Source organism: Octopus bimaculoides, chromosome Z, assembly GCF_046866305.1.
Source record: "Octopus bimaculoides isolate indiv1 chromosome Z, ASM4686630v1, whole genome shotgun sequence".
Classification (NCBI taxonomy): Eukaryota; Metazoa; Mollusca; class Cephalopoda; order Octopoda; family Octopodidae; genus Octopus; species Octopus bimaculoides.
Genome location: NC_142944.1, coordinates 47799303 through 47820595, shown reverse-complemented (window position 1 = coordinate 47820595; position 21293 = coordinate 47799303). Strand labels below are relative to the sequence as shown.

Genomic DNA, 21293 nt, shown 5'->3' with positions numbered 1-21293 from the left:
TTCGGTATGGTTTTTAAAGCCGAATGCCTTTCTAACATGAACCATTTTACAAAGTGGAATGGATGTTTTTCACATGGTACAAGCATCGGTGAGATCAGCTTTGACATGTTTTTTATAGCTGGATGCACTTCCTAAAGCGAACGCTTTTAGAGAGTGGACTGGGTGCCTTTTTTGTACCACTGGCACTATTGAGGTCACTATATAGCTCACAGGTCAACAAACCCATAGAAGAAAGATAATGCTTCTGTATGTTAGTGTGGAGTTAAGGGTATGAGAAAACAAGTTTTAGCACTAATAAAAATGTTTAACTTAATTTTGGGTTTTTTTCTAATTCTTTATGTCGTTTAAACCATAACAGCTAAGGTCATGCTACAGCTGAATTTTCAAATAAAGATATACTGATCAATGATCAGAACAATAAACTAACCTTCAGAATCATCAGCCGTCTCTGCATCAAACCGTTGCAACAGAACACGGACATCTTCATCAAGCTGAAAATAGAATAAGGAAAAAAAATATATATATAATGGAGAAGGTGAAGTACATCATTTAGAGGTAATTGTAATTATCAATTTGATATTGCAGTTGTCTTTATATGTGATTTGTAATTGCAGTTATTATTATTATTATTATCATGGTGGTGAGCTGGCAGAATCATTAGCATGCCAGGCAAAACGTTTCACGACATTTCATCTGTCTTTACATCCTGAATTCAAATTCTGGTGGGTCGACTTTGCCTTCCATCTTTTGGGATTGATAAATTGAGTACCAGTTGTACACTGAGGTCTATGTAATTGACTAGACCCCTTCCTCTAAATTTCAGGACTTGTGCCTATAGTAGAAAATATTATTATTATGATTATTATTATTATTATTATTATTATACAAGGATCAGTGCACGAAACCTAAGATATAAGTTTCAAATTCAAGTAACTACAGAGACATATTTTTGAACATGCCATTTCACAGTTCTATTCTTGCTTCTCTACAAAAATAGATGCACACATGCAGGCAGAAGTGCGGCTGTGTGGTAAGCAGCTTGCTTCCCAACCCCATGTTCCCAGGTTCAGTCCCATGATGTGGTACTTTGAACAAGTGTCTTCTTGTATATTATTTGTAAAAATAAAATTGAAGCATACACATCATCATCATTATAATAATAATTTAAAATCAGTTTTCTATGCTGGCATGGTATGGACAGGCACTATAAGCCTGGGAGCCACACTAGGCTCCATAGTCTGTTTCGGTGTGGTTCTACTGCCGGATGCCCTTCCTAACGCCAACCATTTTAGAGTGGACTGGGTGCTTTTTACATGGCACCATCACCAGTGTTTTTTTTTACATGACACCAGCATCCATGCATATATTTACAATAAACTTCTGTGCACTTTCCAATCAACCAATTTCATTTAAAAAGCATTGGTCTGACATTTGCCCAAGGTTCCATGCAATGGAATAGAGTGGTGGGGGGTCACCAAACTACAACTGTGAGGTCAGTTCATCTGACCTGCTGCCGCACTATACCTTTTGTGTAAAGTACCTACAATGAGAGCTCATTTACCTCTGGTATGGCATCAGTGTTTGAAACAACTTATATCTGTGAGCAAACATTTTCAAAAATGAAGAATTTGAAAGCAATTCTCTTGGTTGGATGCAGCAATTCCAAAGCAAATATTGATGATATCTTAAAAGCTAAGCATCAGTTTCACAAATCTCGCAAACCTTTTTTTGCTGCTTAGTTTGTGTGCATTGGTTGTGATATAACTATCTTATTGGTAACATTGTCTTCTTTGATAACTTTTTGGTAAATAAATATGTTGGTTGTCTTTATTTTTTGTGTATTCACTGTATTGTAGTGAAGAAAATGGTTATGTGGCCTGTGCTCATCATTCTCTCAGCTATCTAGTCCACCGTGAAAAAAAGTTTGGTAACCCCTGGAATAGAGGAATGAAACCTGAAACCACATGGATTTATAACACAATACCACAACTTCATAACACAATATATATATATTGTGTCATGAGGGCTTGCTGCTCTTCTCCATGACCTTTGAACACAAATAACTGTTTTCACATGTATATATGTAGTCTTTTTGGTACATGAGGAACTGTTTTGTATGTAAGTGACCACCTGCAGAATTTGATATAACCAGAAATATAATATATTTAACAATAACAACAACAATGACAACCATGAAAATCTTTTACTAACCTGATTCCAATAACGGACAATGACAACCATGAAAATCTTTTACTAACCTGATTCCAATAACGGACAATGACAACCATGAAAATCTTTTACTAACCTGATTCCAATAACGGACAATGACAACCATGAAAATCTTTTCCTAACCTGATTCCAATAACGGACAATGACAACCATGAAAATCTTTTACTAACCTGATTCCAATAACGGACAATGACAACCATGAAAATCTTTTACTAACCTGATTCCAATAACGGACAATGACAACCATGAAAATCTTTTACTAACCTGATTCCAATAACGGACAATGACAACCATGAAAATCTTTTACTAACCTGATTCCAATAACGGACAATGACAACCATGAAAATCTTTTCCTAACCTGATTCCAATAACGGACAATGACAACCATGAAAATCTTTTCCTAACCTGATTCCAATAACGGACAATGACAACCATGAAAATCTTTTACTAACCTGATTCCAATAACGGACAATGACAACCATGAAAATCTTTTACTAACCTGATTCCAATAACGGACAATGACAACCATGAAAATCTTTTACTAACCTGATTCCAATAACGGACAATGACAACCATGAAAATCTTTTCCTAACCTGATTCCAATAACGGACAATGACAACCATGAAAATCTTTTCCTAACCTGATTCCAATAACGGACAATGACAACCATGAAAATCTTTTCCTAACCTGATTCCAATAACGGACAATGACAACCATGAAAATCTTTTACTAACCTGATTCCAATAACGGACAATGACAACCATGAAAATCTTTTACTAACCTGATTCCAATAACGGACAATGACAACCATGAAAATCTTTTACTAACCTGATTCCAATAACGGACAATGACAACCATGAAAATCTTTTCCTAACCTGATTCCAATAACGGACAATGACAACCATGAAAATCTTTTACTAACCTGATTCCAATAACGGACAATGACAACCATGAAAATCTTTTCCTAACCTGATTCCAATAACGGACAATGACAACCATGAAAATCTTTTACTAACCTGATTCCAATAACGGACAATGACAACCATGAAAATCTTTTCCTAACCTGATTCCAATAACGGACAATGACAACCATGAAAATCTTTTACTAACCTGATTCCAATAACGGACAATGACAACCATGAAAATCTTTTACTAACCTGATTCCAATAACGGACAATGACAACCATGAAAATCTTTTCCTAACCTGATTCCAATAACGGACAATGACAACCATGAAAATCTTTTACTAACCTGATTCCAATAACGGACAATGACAACCATGAAAATCTTTTACTAACCTGATTCCAATAACGGACAATGACAACCATGAAAATCTTTTCCTAACCTGATTCCAATAACGGACAATGACAACCATGAAAATCTTTTACTAACCTGATTCCAATAACGGACAATGACAACCATGAAAATCTTTTACTAACCTGATTCCAATAACGGACAATGACAACCATGAAAATCTTTTCCTAACCTGATTCCAATAACGGACAATGACAACCATGAAAATCTTTTACTAACCTGATTCCAATAACGGACAATGACAACCATGAAAATCTTTTACTAACCTGATTCCAATAACGGACAATGACAACCATGAAAATCTTTTACTAACCTGATTCCAATAACGGACAATGACAACCATGAAAATCTTTTCCTAACCTGATTCCAATAACGGACAATGACAACCATGAAAATCTTTTACTAACCTGATTCCAATAACGGACAATGACAACCATGAAAATCTTTTCCTAACCTGATTCCAATAACGGACAATGACAACCATGAAAATCTTTTACTAACCTGATTCCAATAACGGACAATGACAACCATGAAAATCTTTTACTAACCTGATTCCAATAACGGACAATGACAACCATGAAAATCTTTTACTAACCTGATTCCAATAACGGACAATGACAACCATGAAAATCTTTTCCTAACCTGATTCCAATAACGGACAATGACAACCATGAAAATCTTTTACTAACCTGATTCCAATAACGGACAATGACAACCATGAAAATCTTTTCCTAACCTGATTCCAATAACGGACAATGACAACCATGAAAATCTTTTACTAACCTGATTCCAATAACGGACAATGACAACCATGAAAATCTTTTCCTAACCTGATTCCAATAACGGACAATGACAACCATGAAAATCTTTTACTAACCTGATTCCAATAACGGACAATGACAACCATGAAAATCTTTTACTAACCTGATTCCAATAACGGACAATGACAACCATGAAAATCTTTTCCTAACCTGATTCCAATAACGGACAATGACAACCATGAAAATCTTTTACTAACCTGATTCCAATAACGGACAATGACAACCATGAAAATCTTTTCCTAACCTGATTCCAATAACGGACAATGACAACCATGAAAATCTTTTCCTAACCTGATTCCAATAACGGACAATGACAACCATGAAAATCTTTTCCTAACCTGATTCCAATAACGGACAATGACAACCATGAAAATCTTTTACTAACCTGATTCCAATAACGGTTCACAATCATCAGCATTGCATCATCATGTCGTTGTCTATCCTCCAGCTGCTCAACACGCCGCTGAAGGTCATCTTCGGCAAGACGCCTCTGCTCAATACGTTCACAGAGTTTCTTGTTTTGAAAGACAAGGACCTTGACATCGAGCTCTTCCTGTAAAAGAAAGAAAAATTATCAGTTTTAATTATTAACTTTATACCTAAATGTACATAGGCTGGGCAAAATGGATGACGTCTCTCATTTGCAATATCGTCATCATTTGTCACGTGTGTCCCATGCTGGTATCAGCTGGATGGTCTGACAAGATTCAACTAGCCTGTGAGTTGAGTTGGTCTCCAGTGTCTGCTCAGGCAGGGTTTCTATGGTTGAGTGTCCTTCCTAACACCGACCACTTTACAGAGTGTACTCAATACCTTTTTGTGGCACCAAAACTAGCTGAGTCACCAAATAGCTTGCAATCACTGAGTGGGGCTGCAGTGTTGAGAGGAGTGACTTTGTACAAAGTGAAGAGCAACAAAACATGGAAAGAGGGACACAAACAGGTGTTTTGCTGTAGAAGAAATACACAGGTACCCCAGCAGGTGTACTCATACACACATAAACTTAAATCTGTTTTAATCAAAATCAGGAAGGCATGAAGAGCAGAAAGTAAACAATACTACCAAGAATTGACACAAGTGAATCCAAAGATACAATCTTAGCTGACAAGAGTTTGTATTGGTTTAATGAATAATAAATTGTCAGATACAGGTGTTGTAACTGATATACACCTTACCAGAAATCTACACTTTAGATAAATGAAATAGTAAAAGGGAGTCTACACAGTTTCACTGTGCCCAGATATAACTGTGTGGTCAAGAAGTATGCTTCACAACCATGAGGTTCCAGGTTCAATCCCACTACATGAAACAGTGCAGGATACCATTACACTATTGTCATTGCCATCATCATTTTAGCATCCATGCTTGCATGGATCACACAAAATCTATTAAGGCAAATTTTCTATATGGCTGGATGCCCTTCCTGTCACCAACCCTCACCTGTTTCCAAGCAAGGTAATATTTGCTGACAGCTGGACATGTTTGTACAGAAGACTGGAAAGGAACGAGACTGCTTGTACAGCAGTGATACAAGTTTACAAATACTGAGTGTTGCCAAGACAAGGAAACTCAAATATATACACACACATCCAAATACATATACTATGGTGGATTTCTTTCACTTTCTGTCTACCAGATCTACTCAGAGGGCTTTGTTCAACCTGGGGCTATAGCAGAAGACACCTAAGTTGCCATGTCACAGGGTAAGACTGGATTTGAAACCACAATGTTGGGAAGTAAACTTCTTAACTACACTATCTATCACACTACCTACCACTTACCTACCAACCGACCTTTTCTGTTCCCCTAACCTATTTCTCTCTGTCTCAGTCACTTTAGCCTTGACCTCACATCTCTCTCTCTCTTTCCAGATAGGGAAGCTGTGTATGATGTTCTTCAACAACACACCTGTTTCCTGTCCCTTTGATCATACGTTCACATTCCTCAATACTACACCCCATTCAGTTGAGGGGATCAAGTGACCTCACCAGTGCCAGTGCCACATAAAAAGCAACCAGTCCACTCTGTAAAGTGGTTGGTGTTAGGAAGGGCATCCAGCTGTAGAAACCTTGCAGAAGCAAACATCAGAGCTTGGCATGCCAGTTCCTTTTAAACTGTCCAACCCATGCCAGCACAGAGAAAGAGACATTAAATGATAATGATGATAATGATGATGGGTGAGTGTGGCATGTGTATCTCGATGTATAACAGCAAAGGATTGCTGATAAAATATTGCATCACACAAAGATAAAAAGTTGCATTCATTCTGTGTGAATATATACTCTTTTACTTGTTTCAGTCATTTGACTGTGGCCATGCTGGAGCACCGCCTTTAGTCGAGCAAATCGACCCCAGGACTTTTTGTAAGCCTAGTACTTATTCTATCGGTCTCTTTTGCCGAACCGCTAAGTTACGGGAATGTAAACACACCAGCATTGGTTGTCAAGCGATGTTGGGGGGACAAACACACGTATATATATATATATATATATATATATATATATATATATACATATACATATATATGACAGTCTTCTTTCAGTTTCCGTCTATCAAATCCACTCACAAGGCTTTGGTCAGCCCGAGGCTATAGTAGAAGACACTTGCCCAAGGTGCCACGGAGTGGGACTGAACCCAAAACCATGTGGTTGGTAAGCAAGCTACTTACCACACAGCCACTCCTACAGAATGTTGATATAACTCTTCAAAGAAGTATCCTAGCCTTGCCCACAATCATACAATCAATATCAATCTCCATCTTTAATGTATTGAACAGCTAAGTGTACACTAATACCTCCATGTTTTTGACTATATTCCTTACTAACCATAAATACACAAAAATACACTACACCTCTTTTAAGAAACAACACACAATGAGAGTGATAGCTGGATAAGTAAATGCAAATTAAATGGAAGGGATCTGCAGAAAAGAAGGAACAAGGAAGATATAGTAATAAGTGGTAAAATCTCAGGAGGTTGAACGTTGTGAAGGAGACAACAAAGAACTGTAATATGTGGTGAGATACTGTGCTGGAGGAGATACATTTAAACAAGCAATAATTACATAAAAAAATAGAGACGATGATGGCAATGATAATAATAACGATGATGACAACGATGATAATGATGTTAAATGTTTAAAAAAATAGTCATAGTGTTGACTCTTTAAGTGACAGGTCATGGTGTCAAATGTTATCTAGTCTCTCTTTTACTCTTTTACTTGTTTCAGTCATTTGACTGCGGCCATGCTGGAGCACCATCTTTAGTCGAGCAAATCGACCCCAGGACTTATTCTTTGTAAGCCTACTACTTATTCTATCGGTCTCTTTTGCTGAACCGCTAAGTTATGGGGACGTAAACACACCAGCATCAGTTGTCAAGTGATGGTGGGGGGGACAAACACAGACACACTCATATATATATACATATATACAACGGGCTTCTTTCAGTTTCCGTCTACCAAATTCACTCACAAGGCTTTGGTCGGCCTGAGGCTACAGTAAAAGACACTTGCCCAAGGTGCCACGCAGTGGGACTGAACCTGGAACCATGTGGTTGGTAAGCAAGCTACTTACCACACAGCCACTCCTGTGCCTTTTAATGATATAACAACAGTGTTGTGTTGTACCGAGGAGAACATATTAAGCACTAAAGAACAGCAGCAGTAGAGGAATCAGAAGTAAATACTGTCTTAAAGAAAAGGAGGGACACATTAGACAATGCAATCATTGATATAAAGAACGGAATGCTAATAACCAGAACACCTTTGATTATAGATCTACTCACTCAGAGTTGATCAGGAGTTAAACTACAACAACATTATCCACCTCTAAAGGAGCATTATAGGTGGTGACAAGTGATTAATATGATCAAAATGTTTCCATCATAAAGCGATATAATTACTAAAAAAAAAAAGAATAAAATTTTCTCTATTTACTTAAACATCCATTCATATCATATAAAGCAAGTTAACAGAATCATTAGTTCATTGAACAAAATGCTTAGTAGCAGCTCTTTATATCGTGAGTTCAAATCCACTTCAAGGTCAACTTTGTTTTTCATCCCTTCAAGGTCAATAAAATAGTGCCAGTCAGTACTAGGGTCAATTTAATCGACTTGTGCCTCTCCCCTGAATATTACTGTCATTGAACCTTGCAATGGATAAGTATCTCATTCAGAGGAAATGTGATCCCAGATCACTTATAAGCCGTGGAAACCAGGTAATTGGCCATTTAAGTCTTAGGACTCAAAAAGTGAAAATTTCATGCTTTATCATCTAATAGAGTGGTTTAACTGTTTAGCATTTAAACTAGCCAGATCCAGCCCAAAATATCGTACCTGTTTTATGTTCAAACCAGACAGATCTGGTCTCTCACACCTTACCCTACAATGTCATTCTAAAAATACACAATCACATGATCAAAATCTTGAAGCTACAAAACAATGAACGATAAATTTAAAACAATGTGAACGAACAAGAATCACATTTGGCAAAATAATCTGAATGCTAAAGGGTTAATGTAGTCCATAATCTTTATGCAATTATATTTTCTTTTTAATATGATTATGGTGGCAATCCCACTGAATATTTATGCTTTCTATTTACCAAACTTTCAAATACTTAATCTGCATACAAGATATGAACATATAACTACATACAACTTTTATCATCATCATTCTATGCCCACTTCTGGTGCTTCCATGATGGAGATGTCACAATTTGAGTCAGTTCTTATTTGGAGTTACTGCCCACCTAAATATGTGGCAAGGACCACATCTCATACATTCCATTTTGGGATAGGTTTCTATAACTAGATGCCCTTCCAAATACCAACCACTTCATAGAGTGCACTCTGTTCACTTTCAGAGTTACAATACAAGGGTGGATCAGAAAATAATGCAATTTTCATTTGCTTTATTTCTGACGCACCTTTGTATATAATTTTGTTCAGATACATAAAATTGTACAGAATTAATGTTTCTTAATTAAGAAATAGAGGAGAAAGAGATCTATTTTGGTTACTGTAAAACCCAGAGGGCTACAATTGCTTGCAGTAGTGCAAGAGACCACCTACAGTAACTACAAGCAACTAGAAATAGCAATCAAATCTTCCTCAAATCACACTGCCCCATGTTTCTATAGGAAGAAAATATTAGATACTCTTTTACTTCTTTCAGTCATTTGACTGAGGGCCATGCTGGAGCACCACCTTAAAGGGTTAGGACTGAAGAAATCAACCCCAGGACTTATTCTTTGTAAGCCTAGTACTTATTCTATCAGTCTCTTTTGCCGAACTGCTAAGTTACGGGGATGTAAACACCAGCATCGGTTGTCAAGCGATGTTGGGGTGGGGACAAACACAGACACACAAACACACTCATGTACATATATATATATATATATATATACGACGGGCTTCTTTCAGTTTCCATCTACCAAACCCACTCACAAGGCTTTTGTCGGCCTGAGGCTATAGTAGAAGACACTTGCCCAAGGTGCCACGCAGTGGGACTGACCCTGGAACCATGTGGTTTGTAAGCAAGCTACTTACCACACAGCCACTCCTACGCCTATGATAGGTAGTGTTAGATTCCTCAATGAAAAGATAATATGGAATGCCTTTGATCAAATGTCTACTTGATCAGAGTTAACCTGGAACTAAATAACAACAGAAACTAACAACAAAGCAAACCAGTGAGGGAACCTTTATATGATTGCCCAATCTGTCAGAAATAGCAGTCAAATCTAGAAGACCAACCCAACTGGTTGACTTGAAATTAAGCTACAACAGCTAACTGCAAGGTGAACTTAGATATTGGCATTTCACAACACTGAAGACAGGATATGAATCTCTGAAGCGTTGTTAGTACCCTTTGGTTTATAGTCATTACCAAGACAACAATCCACAACTACCATAATCAGTCCAATCTTTTTCGTTCTAATATTTCTGTTGAAAAATACTGCTTTTGTTTTGATCAACTTTGAAAATAAGAAAGAGAACCAGAGGCAGTCTATCAGAGAGCCGGAGGTAGTCTTAGCATCAAGATAATTAATTTTTGTCTAAAACATAACACAATTACTCTTAATTTGTTAACACACACTACTACTCACACCAGTAATGGAGTCCCTACATAGTTGCCTGATCTGCTAGAAATACAAGCCAATGTGCACTCAAATCACACCCTTCCTTCTTGAAACAAAAAGATAAATACAGGGACAAGATGGTCATGGCTAGAATGGTTTTTGATCATAGATCTACTTGATCAAGGAAGATTTGGGATTGAAAACTGACATCACTATGCCACTGAACATGTTTATATTGTCAGAAACATGTAGGTCTCCAATATTTGGTCAACTACTCTCTACATATCCCATTTAGTTTGATGATCCATTTACAGTTCAGAGCCTGTAGTTCTTTTATTTTCCCTGATATGGTATAGGCGCAGGCATGGCTGTGTGGTAAGAGTTTGCTTCCTATGTTTCCAGATCGTTTCACTGCAGGTCCACCTTGGGTGTCTTCTACTTTAGCCCTGGACTGACCCAAGCCTTGTGAGTGGATCTGACAGATGGAAACTGAAAGAAACTTGTCATGTATATATGTGTGTATATATATATATATATATATATATATATATATATACATACATACATACATACATATATATATATATATATATATACATACATACACACATAGATATATATACTCTTTTACCCGTTTCAGTCATTTGACTGTGGCCATGCTGGAGCACCACCTTTAGTTGAGCAAATCAACCCCAGGACTTATTCGGGGGACGTAAACACCAGCATCGGTTGTCAAGCGATGTTGGGGGGGACAAACACAGACACACAAACATATGATGGGCTTCTTTCAGTTTCCATCTATCAAATCTACTCACAAGGCTTTGGTCGGCCCGAGGCTATAGTAGAAGACACTTGCCCAAGGTACCATGCAGTGGGACTGAACCTGACCTATAATGTATGTATGTGTGTATTACTGTCTCCTTGCCTTGACATTTTGTGATAGATGTAAACAAGTGTCAACATCATGCAAGCAGTGTCCTTTATTTCCAATCTTCCATAAAAACATGCAAGGTCAACAGAGAAGGCATCTGGCCATAGAAAATCCACCTGTTTCAACAAATTCTGTCCAACCCATACCAGCACTGAGAAGTGGACATTAAAATGATGATGACAATGTCACTTCCAGCACACACTACTCAAGCATATGAGTTCTGCTAAAAAAGTATTGATCCTCTTGCTATGGTAACGAAGCAGCAAAGAGCTCCAGTTCTATATTTGAGAGATGAGGAATTATGTACATTATTTACATTTGACGGATATTTGTCCTCATCAGGTGTCATGGGGAAATTTCGAAACTGGGTTCTCATTCCTAACATAGTTTTTGTTGCTATTATTATTATTATTCAGGTCACTGCTTGGAATCGAACTCAGAATCTAGGGGTTAGTAGCCCTTGCTCTTAACCACTACGCCATATGCCCGTGGGTAGGATCTCTTTGTGTTGAGGAAGACGAAAACTTTTACAAAACAGCCATAACAATGGGTTTAGGGTTATGACCTCAAAACAAAGGCTCAATCTTTGCATTGGAAGATCTCAACAGGATTTTAAGATGCCAAGGAAATCTATGCCAAAAATGGAGTTCCATGAATGTTTCCATCAACAGAAATGACACTGGATAAAGTGTGTGACTTCAGAATGTGGACTACTTTGAAGGGGATTAAATGTTGAATTGATATGTGTCATAAATTTTCTTTTTATAGCACCAGTCCCAATACTTTTTGATCAGACTCCATATATACGATGACAGTAGAAAAAAAATGTCATACTCACAAGGGATGATATGTTACCCAGTTGGGCAGGGTCAAAACGAGTCAGCTTTTTGTCTGGCGGGCCGGCGGCCCCTGGATCATCAACTGCCGGCCGTTTTGTTGCCATGCTGTTAGGATTGTCAGTTTTGGAGACACCTTAACTTCATTGACACCCTGGAAAACAAATTAGGAGATAAGCGGAATGTATAAAATGATGAAAATGCATGTTTTGTTTTTTCTTATGTGGCATCTTTCAAATAATTTTAAAATGAAAACAAAACAATTATATATACAGATTCAATAATGCAAAAGAATAAGAAAATAAAACACAAGATTAAAATATTTTCTTCTATGAATTTTATATATTAGTTGCTGTTGTTTAGCTCTGAGCCAGATGTGTGAGCAAAAGTGTTTCTCCTGTGGCCATTCTGTCTTAATTCAAATATGGTCTATCTAGGGTTAGCTAATGTATCTTTTCTCAGTGTTGTTTTATCCCAAGATCAGCCTTATTCCAGAAGATCCATGCTCAAAAGTGTTTCTGCTGTGACCATCCTGTATTTTAGATTTAGTGTATCTAGGAATACTTAATGTCACATATCTTTCTTTGATGTTGTTAAGTCTCAGGAAGCTCTGATACCAAAGGGCTACAGTCAATACTACTCAGCCTTGACCATCCTGTATTTTGTTCAGTGTATCTAAGACTACATTATGCAATCTGATCTTTCTTGGTGATACTGTTTCTTTCGGTAATAAGTCAACAGTGCTGAACTAGAAGACCTGTTATCAATAATGCTCCAGTCACTATCTATTTTATCTTGTCAATTACTGACACAGAGTGCATCTAGTACTCAAAATGGAATCAAGTTCATCCTTGACGGTGATTTAAGTTGGGTCAGCCTTGATCAAGCAAATTTGTAATTAAAGGTGTTCCAGCTGAGACCAAACATCTTATTGTAGACAATCTATCTAGAACTACATTATCCAATGTATCCATTTTTGTTATTTAACCTAGATCAGTCCTGCTCAAGTAGACATATGTTTGGAGTTATTCCAGCATCGACTTTTGCAGACACAACACATACAGGACAATATATGTCAATTTATTAAGACAAGTTAACATTTTTAGAAATAATACATTTCTAAATCTCTCAGAGAGATTTATGCAGTAGTGATACGATGAAGTAGTTGTATGCTGTCAACTTAATGTGACGGTCCCCTGAAGGGAATAATACTGCTGTTGGTTAGACCTAGGAAGCTGCACCGCTTCCTGTCGGCCTTGACACATTTCCTGTCTCCTTATGTTTACGAGGGGGAGACAAGCACCTCCACCCAGCCATGCCTGCATCCAGGGACATGTTTCTGAGTCTTTGCTCATCATCAGTCTCAGAAACATGTCCCTGGATGCAGGTTTGGCTGGATGGAGGTGCTTGTCTCCCCCTTGTAAACATAAGGACACAGGAAATTTGTCAAGGCCAACAGGAAGTGGTGCAGCTTCCTAGGTCTAACCAACAGCAGTATTATTCCCTTCAGGGGACTGTCACATTAAGTTGACAGCATACAACTACTTCATAAGTTAACAAGCCTATAAATCTGCTTTGATTATTCTGGTCACTTGAGAATTTAATGGAAGTAAAATCTCTGTGTAGGTTGTAGAAATGATTATGAAAAGACAACAGGAAAGAAATTAAAGGATGGGTGGAAAGCAAAGAATGGGACAAAATTACGAGATGTGGTTTAATTTAAAATGAGGACCTTTATGTACTTTAGGAGCAAGATTAACTCTTTAACATTGAGATTACTCTGTCAAATCTAATCCTTATTTATTCACATTGTTTTGAATTAATCATACATTATCTTATAGATTGGAGATTTCAATGACATGATAGTTTATCTTTAGAATGACATTGTAGGGTAGGTGTGAGAGGTCAGATATGGTCAGTTTGAACATAAAACAGGCAGAATATTCAGTGAGATATGGCTGGTTTAAATGCTAAAGGGTTAAAGTTTACCATATAATGATAGTAGCTTAATTCAATATTAAAAAAAAAAAGGCAAACAAATAATAAAATATGCTTAACCACAGAATAAAATGACAGATAAAAAGTGATTCAATATTAGCTCCAGATTAGTGCTAGTCCAGAAGACCTATGATCAAGGTATTCTTTTTCTATATAGAGGTTATCGTGAGTTAAACTTGACCATGCATCAACACATATGCACAAACCTCAGCTTGATTTTTTCTTTTTTTTTTTTTTTTGCTAAGATTAGCAATTACTGAAGCATACAAGTGTACCTTGCATTAGTTTTGCTAATCCACTGCCTTGGATTGGAATTCTTTTATTGACCTTGAAAAGATCAATGACAAAGTTGACTTCAATGGGATTTGATCTCACAACACAAGGTATTGGAACAAATACTGCATGGCATTCTCTCCAATGCTCTACTGATGTTTCCAATTCTTAGCAAACAACCAAAAAGAATATGGTGCAGACATGTGGCTGCTATTTCTAGCAGATCAAGTGATGGCATACACAGATACTCTTCCACTGGTTTCAGTTTTGCTTTGCTTAAAAGTCAGTCCTTACTAAGCAGATTAATAATGAAAGCATAAGAATCCTGTCGTTTTAGGGAATACAAGGTATACTTGTTTATTTAAGACAGTATGATGAGATTTCAAAGAGATTTGACTGCTATTTCTACTTGAGTGACTGCATAGAGCAGGTAAAGGCAACCTATTATGAGAAGTGAGCCGCATGGGGCACAGCTCATCATCAGGTGGGCTGCACTACTAAAAAATCCAAGGTAATTTTTTAGCTAGGCAGGACAATCAGAAAGTTGTGTAGGCTGCAAGCTGCCAATGACTGCTATAGAGGATCTCTTGGTGTTTAATCCCAGGTCAACTTTGAACAAGCAGACCTCTGATGAAAGGCATTCAACAGTTGTGATCATCTGGTCTTTTTATGTCAGATATGATGTATTCCTCTTTTGTTAAAACAGAATGGCTACTGTTTCTAGCAGATCGAGGCACACTGGAAAAATAAAATAAGAAAAAAACATAATGGAGGCTCACTTTTATTGGAGATAAGTTCACTTTTTACATACTTTGAATGAAAAGCAAAGAGGTATTTTCTAAGTACAGATTTGTGAATCAAGATAATGAACAATAGTTGATTCAGATAAAGGAAAATAACAGAATCTGTCATACAGGATGCCAATAAAGTTATATAACCTAACATGAACTCATGATCTCAGAATCTAAAAAGGTCTATTTACCTTTGATCGCATACGTAATGTCACTGACATCATTAAATTTTCCAATTCAGGTTAATGGTGCTTATGCACTCACATACACAGACATATATATATAACCACACACATTCATATGAGTTTATTTATTTTCACATATAAACACGTGTGTGTGTGTATATATATATATATATATATATATATATATATATATATATATATATAAAAACTTTAACTTGTTTCAATCATTTGACTATGGCCATGCTGAAGGACCACCTTGAAGGGTTTTAGTCGAACAAATCGACCACAAGACTTATTTTTTCGTTAAGCCTAGTACTTTCTCTATCCGTCCCTTTTGCCGAACAGCTAAGTTACAAGAACGTAAAACACCAACACCAGTTTCCAAGCAGTGTTGGGGGACAAACACAGAAAAAAAGACGTGCGCGCGCACACACACACACACAGGTATATATATATATATTAATTATATTATATATATATGACAGACTCCTTTCAGTTTCCGTCTACCAAATCCACTTACAAAGGCCATAGTAAAAGACACTTGGCCAAGGTGACACGCAGTAGCACTGAACCTGGGATCATGTGGTTGGGAAGCAAGGTTTTAACCACACAGCCACCTATCTATCTATCTATCTGTCTACACACACGCTAACACACAAATTGTTATTGGCAATTCATAGTATTGTGTGCTGTGCCATTGTATTTAATCATAAGGCTTGTATTCAAAATAATATGAGCTGAACGGGGTGGAGGGTACGAAGGGTAGAGAGAATAAAATAATCCGAGATATGCAAAAACAATGGGATGATCATGATCACGTCTGAAACGTCTTTCACCATAAATCTACTCGAGCAAGACTGATCCGAGGCTAAGCAATAAGGAGTACACTGTGCTTTGAAACAAAAGTACGGATGCGATCACAAGTGGAACGCTTTTGACTATAGACAGGTCAACTCGATCATGCTTGACCTGGGGATTAATCTGATAGCTTTGCTTTGTGATAATCATAAACACATTGTGTGTGTGTGTAGTAAGGAAACAACTTGGAATATTTATGTAATAAAATAATAATCCTAATTTTTACTTTCATGAAAAAAATTTTGATTTCATATTCGTTCTCTACACATTTTTTTTTACATCTAGTAGGCTGTTTCTTTTTCTTCTTCTTTGCTTTCGTGATCGGATCTTAAACTGTATACTGACAAAAAAGAAAGTTTGTATTATAATAGCTCTAAATGGTTAGAGATAAATTGACAAATAAAACCGTTTAAACATACATACATATATATATATCACGAATTATGCAGTTAGGTATAAAAACATTTGTTCGATCGTATCGCACATACCTTATATTTATGTATGTAGTTACGTTTTATTTATGTATATACATATATATAAATACACATTATATATATATAATCAACATACATAGATCTTGTAGCAAAACTAACTTGCAGATTGACACATACCATTGTTTACCGGCCGATCTAAGTTACAAGATCAATGTATATAATACTATATATATATATATATGTGTGTGTAAATATGTGTACAACATTATAAACACAAATATACGCATATTAAAATCTACACAGAAACATATACATACATGCATCGTTAATTTATCACATGGCAATCTATAATCGTTGCAGTTGCGACCGCGGAGCAATCGGATGATAGATGGGAATCAAACGTATCATATTTTATCATGGCAATCATTAATGAAGTTTTGTCACTGAGAGAGAGTAATAATGTACATATAGTGGGAGGGAGGGAACTTTTAAAGGAAAATCAAATGAGAAATACAATCAATACAAACAAGTTTGTGAAACATTATAAATATTACCAACCTCAATGCATATAAACCGCCATGTTTTGCACAAAAATAGTCTCGAACCTAGAAGCTTTTTAGTAACTTACTGAATTTTTTTTTTATCTTTTTAAAAATATCAAGAATATAAGAATAGAATGAATTTGTAATTTACTTTAAAAGCGAAACTATAATGTTAATTAAACAATTCTGAACTCTTAAACAAGTGTTAACATTTTCCAATAAACTTTTATTTTATATATATATATATTTATATTTATATTAAACTCAATTTATAACTATATGTGATGTATTTTAACTTTTATGATTTTAATTATAAAACAATTGGTTTTAATGAAAGAAACATACAACTTAAGAACGCCACAATCATAAACGGAAGCAATTAGTTATACTTGGCTATTTATAATACCGTTTGTCTTGCTTTGATTTTGAATATAATTTAATTTTTAAATGAAGATCCCTAAAATATACTTTAAAATCTTTTATGATACATCACAAAAATATACCCTAATTTATGATCCTAATGATCATTTTATTTATTTATTTATTTATTTATTTATTACTTCCGCAAATTACTACTCTCTAACCAGTAAGATCGCTATCTTAGTTTACAACTGTATTAGCATTTAGATAGTTTTTAATTTAAAATACTAATATTTATCTTATTATTACGTTTACATTGTCTAAAAATATGATTTAGAAATTGGAGAACAATTAAGCTTCTGTAAAAAAAAATAATTAATAAATAACTTTCCTCTTAGTTCTCTTCTTTTGCTTATGACAACGATGATGATGATGATGATGATGATTGTTATTCTAGTGTAACTTCACTGAAGCAAGACCTGCTTCTCCTTACATTCAATGCAGTAAATATTTACTGTTATTAGTATGATGCCGGTAATAATGCAAGAAGCAAATGTTTAATCTGCAAAAATTACAATCAATTTTTATTTAGGAAATTTAATTTTATGAAATTTGATGTTAATTGTATGCGTCTTTTTTTTCATTTTTTATTATTATAAATGATCAACAGTGTAAACAGTAATATCAGAAAAATAAAATCACAAAAGTATTAAAATAAATTGTTTGACGGCTTGTTATTAAAAATATCATTTTTCAGATTTGAAAATTTAAAAAAAATGAAATAAAATTATACTAAATCGAAAAACTGATTTAAACAATACATTTTTCAATTATGAAAAAAATTTTTTTTTTTTTTTAGAAATATTCACTGCCGAGTATTTCTATGTTGCTATCAAGATGGCAGCTGACGTTGACGAGTTGGACATTAATCCTGTATATCAGGCCCTTCAGGTAAATATAACAATTATAACAGCTTATTTCGATGGAAACGAAAACTGTGTTCGAAATGTGAAAGCATCTTTTGGTAACAAAAACATTTTTTAAAAAGATATAAGCAAGAAAGCGTGTGAAAGTTATGCTTCTGCGTTCAGCAGACGAATTTAGAATCTTGTCTTATAAATTGATTTCGTTTCCTAAACTTAAAAATAATTATCATTCTTTACACTAGTCATAAGAATCCTGTTAGGTAGCTAATGTTATCAACTAACTTAACATGTTTCTTTTTCTTCTGCCTTGATTGTTTTCATTTATGCGTATTATTTTTAGAATCTCCCTGAAATGTGTTCTGTCAGCTGAGATTGGAATTGTCAAACAGCTGACTCTAATTTCAGCTCCTATATAAATAATTATGTATACATGTATGAAAGTATGTGTTATTTTAGCTACAGAAGAAAGATCAGTGCCTTTAACACTTTTCAGGGTATTTGTGTCTGGTGACAAGTAGGGGAAGTTTTTCTCAGTTGGAAAACCTGGCTAGAATTCTTGCAATATAATGGAACTGCTAAAGGCACTCATGCCGGGTTAGATAGAGATTTAGAGAATGAAATGATCGACTCACCTGAACATCCCAGCGACACCTTGGAAATTGTCAAGTGCTAATGTGCAGTTTGAGACTAAACTTCCCAAATGATGCGCATTATTTTAAGGTATGCAATTCAGCAACCACGCCTAGATCTACGTATACTGGACACGTTTCATCATCATATTTATCGATAGAGTATATCAGTTTATTTTATTGGTTCAATGCAAGTGATGTGGGCTGGATAATTGTAGTTGCATCCTCTACACATGACTGGTATTTATTTGATCGACCTTTCCCACCCACCCGAGGAATGGGTGATGAAGTCAACTCTACTGGGATTCGATTCCAGAAACGAGGAATGGTCAGCTAAAACACTGTTAAGCTTTTTCTTCAACACTCGATCAGTTTTGCTATTCTGCGGCGCACATGGTAGAGACGTAACCGAACCCCTCCCACCCTTAATAATTTTTTTTTTACGGAAATCCACGTTTTTGGCTATGGAAATTCCGATTCTGAAAAAAAAAAGGTAATTTTTCAGATTAACACCCGCACGATCTTCACTAGGGTTTTAGGGTGAGGGTTTAAGGTTAGGGTTACGGTTAGAGTTTTAGGGTTTGGGTTAGGGAATTCCGTCCCTAACCGTAACTCTAACCCTAACCACTAACCTTAATCTTAACCCTAAAACCCTAACTCTGACCCTAAAACCATAACCGTAATACCCTAGTGAAGATCGTGCAGGTGTTAATCAGAAAAATTACCAAAAGAAATTGGCAAGAATTGCAATTTCAAAATTTCTATCCCCCACCCCCATTTCTTCATTTTTCACTTTTTTCAGAATTTTTTTTTGGCGAAATACGTAGAAAAAATACAGAGATTATGATTCTGAAAATAAATTATTTGTAATATTTTAATTTTTCAAAAAAAAAAAATTTAAAAAATTACCCCAAACCTTCCCCTCTCAAGCCTCCGGCCGTCAAGCAGGCTATACACATGCTAGAAAGAACAGCCAACTCTCACAAGAATTTGTTGGGCGAAAAAAACTGCGATAAAATAGTGAAAGAAATATGTAATCAATCTACTCACCTTTCGGTAATTTTTCAGATTATCACTCGCACGATTTTCACTAAGGTGTTAGGGTTAGGGTTACGGTTTTAGAGTTAGGATTAGGGTTTAGGGTTAGGGTTAGTGTTACGGTTTTAGGGTTAGGTAATTGTGCGGGTGTTAATCTGAAAAATTACCGACCTTTCTGCAAAGATTTCTTTCAGAGAAATTTCCCACAGTAAAATGAGGAATACTGTGAAATTTTGAAATTGCGATTTTTGCCAATTTTTTTTTTCAGAATCGGAATCTCTAAAGCTGAAAATGTGGGTTTCTGTAAAAAAAAAAAAATTAATAAAATAGAAAAAGAATAAAATAAACTACCCCTCCCCACCATGCACACAACCAATCCTGGAGACCCTGACAAATGTGAGGAGTCATAGATGCTGCCTTTCCTCTTGTGACTAAACCATGCAAAGAAAAAAAAAAAAATACAGGGTACTTTGTCTGCTCTTCTACCGGCATTATACTACCTTGATGACGATGATGATTTCTAAGATTAGGACAAGACCACATATTTGGGAGAAGGGATTACTCAACTATATCGATATCAGTACTTTATTCTGGGAAAATGAGAGGCAAAGTCGACCTCGGTGAGATTTGTACTCAGAACATAAAGGACCATAACAAAATATTTGCAAGGCATTTTGTCTGACAATGATTTCTTTATTAGCCATTTGGGCCCTAACACAAAAATAAAGACATCGCAATGACTAGGTTACAAAAATAGGAAGAGGTTTTGGTAAATTTTCAGATTAACACCTGCACAATTTTCACTAGGGTGTTAGGGCTAAGGTCAGGATTAGGGTTTTAGGGATAGGGTTTAGGGTTAGGGTTAGGGAATTCCGTCCCTAACACTAACCGTAACCCTAACCCTAAAACCCTAACCCTAATACCCTAGTGAAAATTTTGTGGGTGTTAATCTGAAAATTTACTGAGGTTATTAGCTATAGACAAAATGTTAACAAAAGTCATCATGGTAAGAATAAAGCTTTAAATAAGGAAAATTCCTCAAT

The 21293-nt window shown here is 35.8% G+C and overlaps 2 protein-coding genes across 6 annotated transcripts in view; one reads left to right on the top strand and one right to left on the bottom strand.

The window, feature by feature from the left end:
* Positions 1–19237, bottom strand: part of LOC106875949 (E3 ubiquitin-protein ligase Bre1) — a 50278-nt gene extending 31041 nt beyond the window's left edge. Inside the window, exons 1-5 of one of the 4 annotated variants that reach the window (XM_089365253.1) lie at positions 17314–17396; positions 14490–15225; positions 12219–12370; positions 4750–4917; positions 428–491 (exon numbers count right to left, since the gene is read on the bottom strand). In XM_089365253.1, the coding sequence (XP_089221379.1) occupies positions 428–491; positions 4750–4917; positions 12219–12323 (337 nt within the window). In that variant the 5' untranslated portion in view covers positions 12324–12370; positions 14490–15225; positions 17314–17396. Of the gene's footprint in view, positions 1–427; positions 492–4749; positions 4918–12218; positions 12371–14489; positions 15226–16547; positions 16657–17313; positions 17449–19215 lie in introns of those variants that run through there. The other 3 variants (XM_089365254.1, XM_089365252.1, XM_089365255.1) reach the window with 3 other exon arrangements.
* Positions 18546–21293, top strand: part of LOC106875951 (ankyrin repeat domain-containing protein 27) — a 57239-nt gene continuing 54491 nt past the window's right edge. For both annotated transcript variants that reach the window (XM_014924286.3, XM_014924285.3), the window contains exon 1: positions 18546–18608. In XM_014924286.3, the coding sequence (XP_014779772.1) occupies positions 18555–18608 (54 nt within the window). In that variant the 5' untranslated portion in view covers positions 18546–18554. The remainder of the gene's footprint in view (positions 18609–21293) is intronic.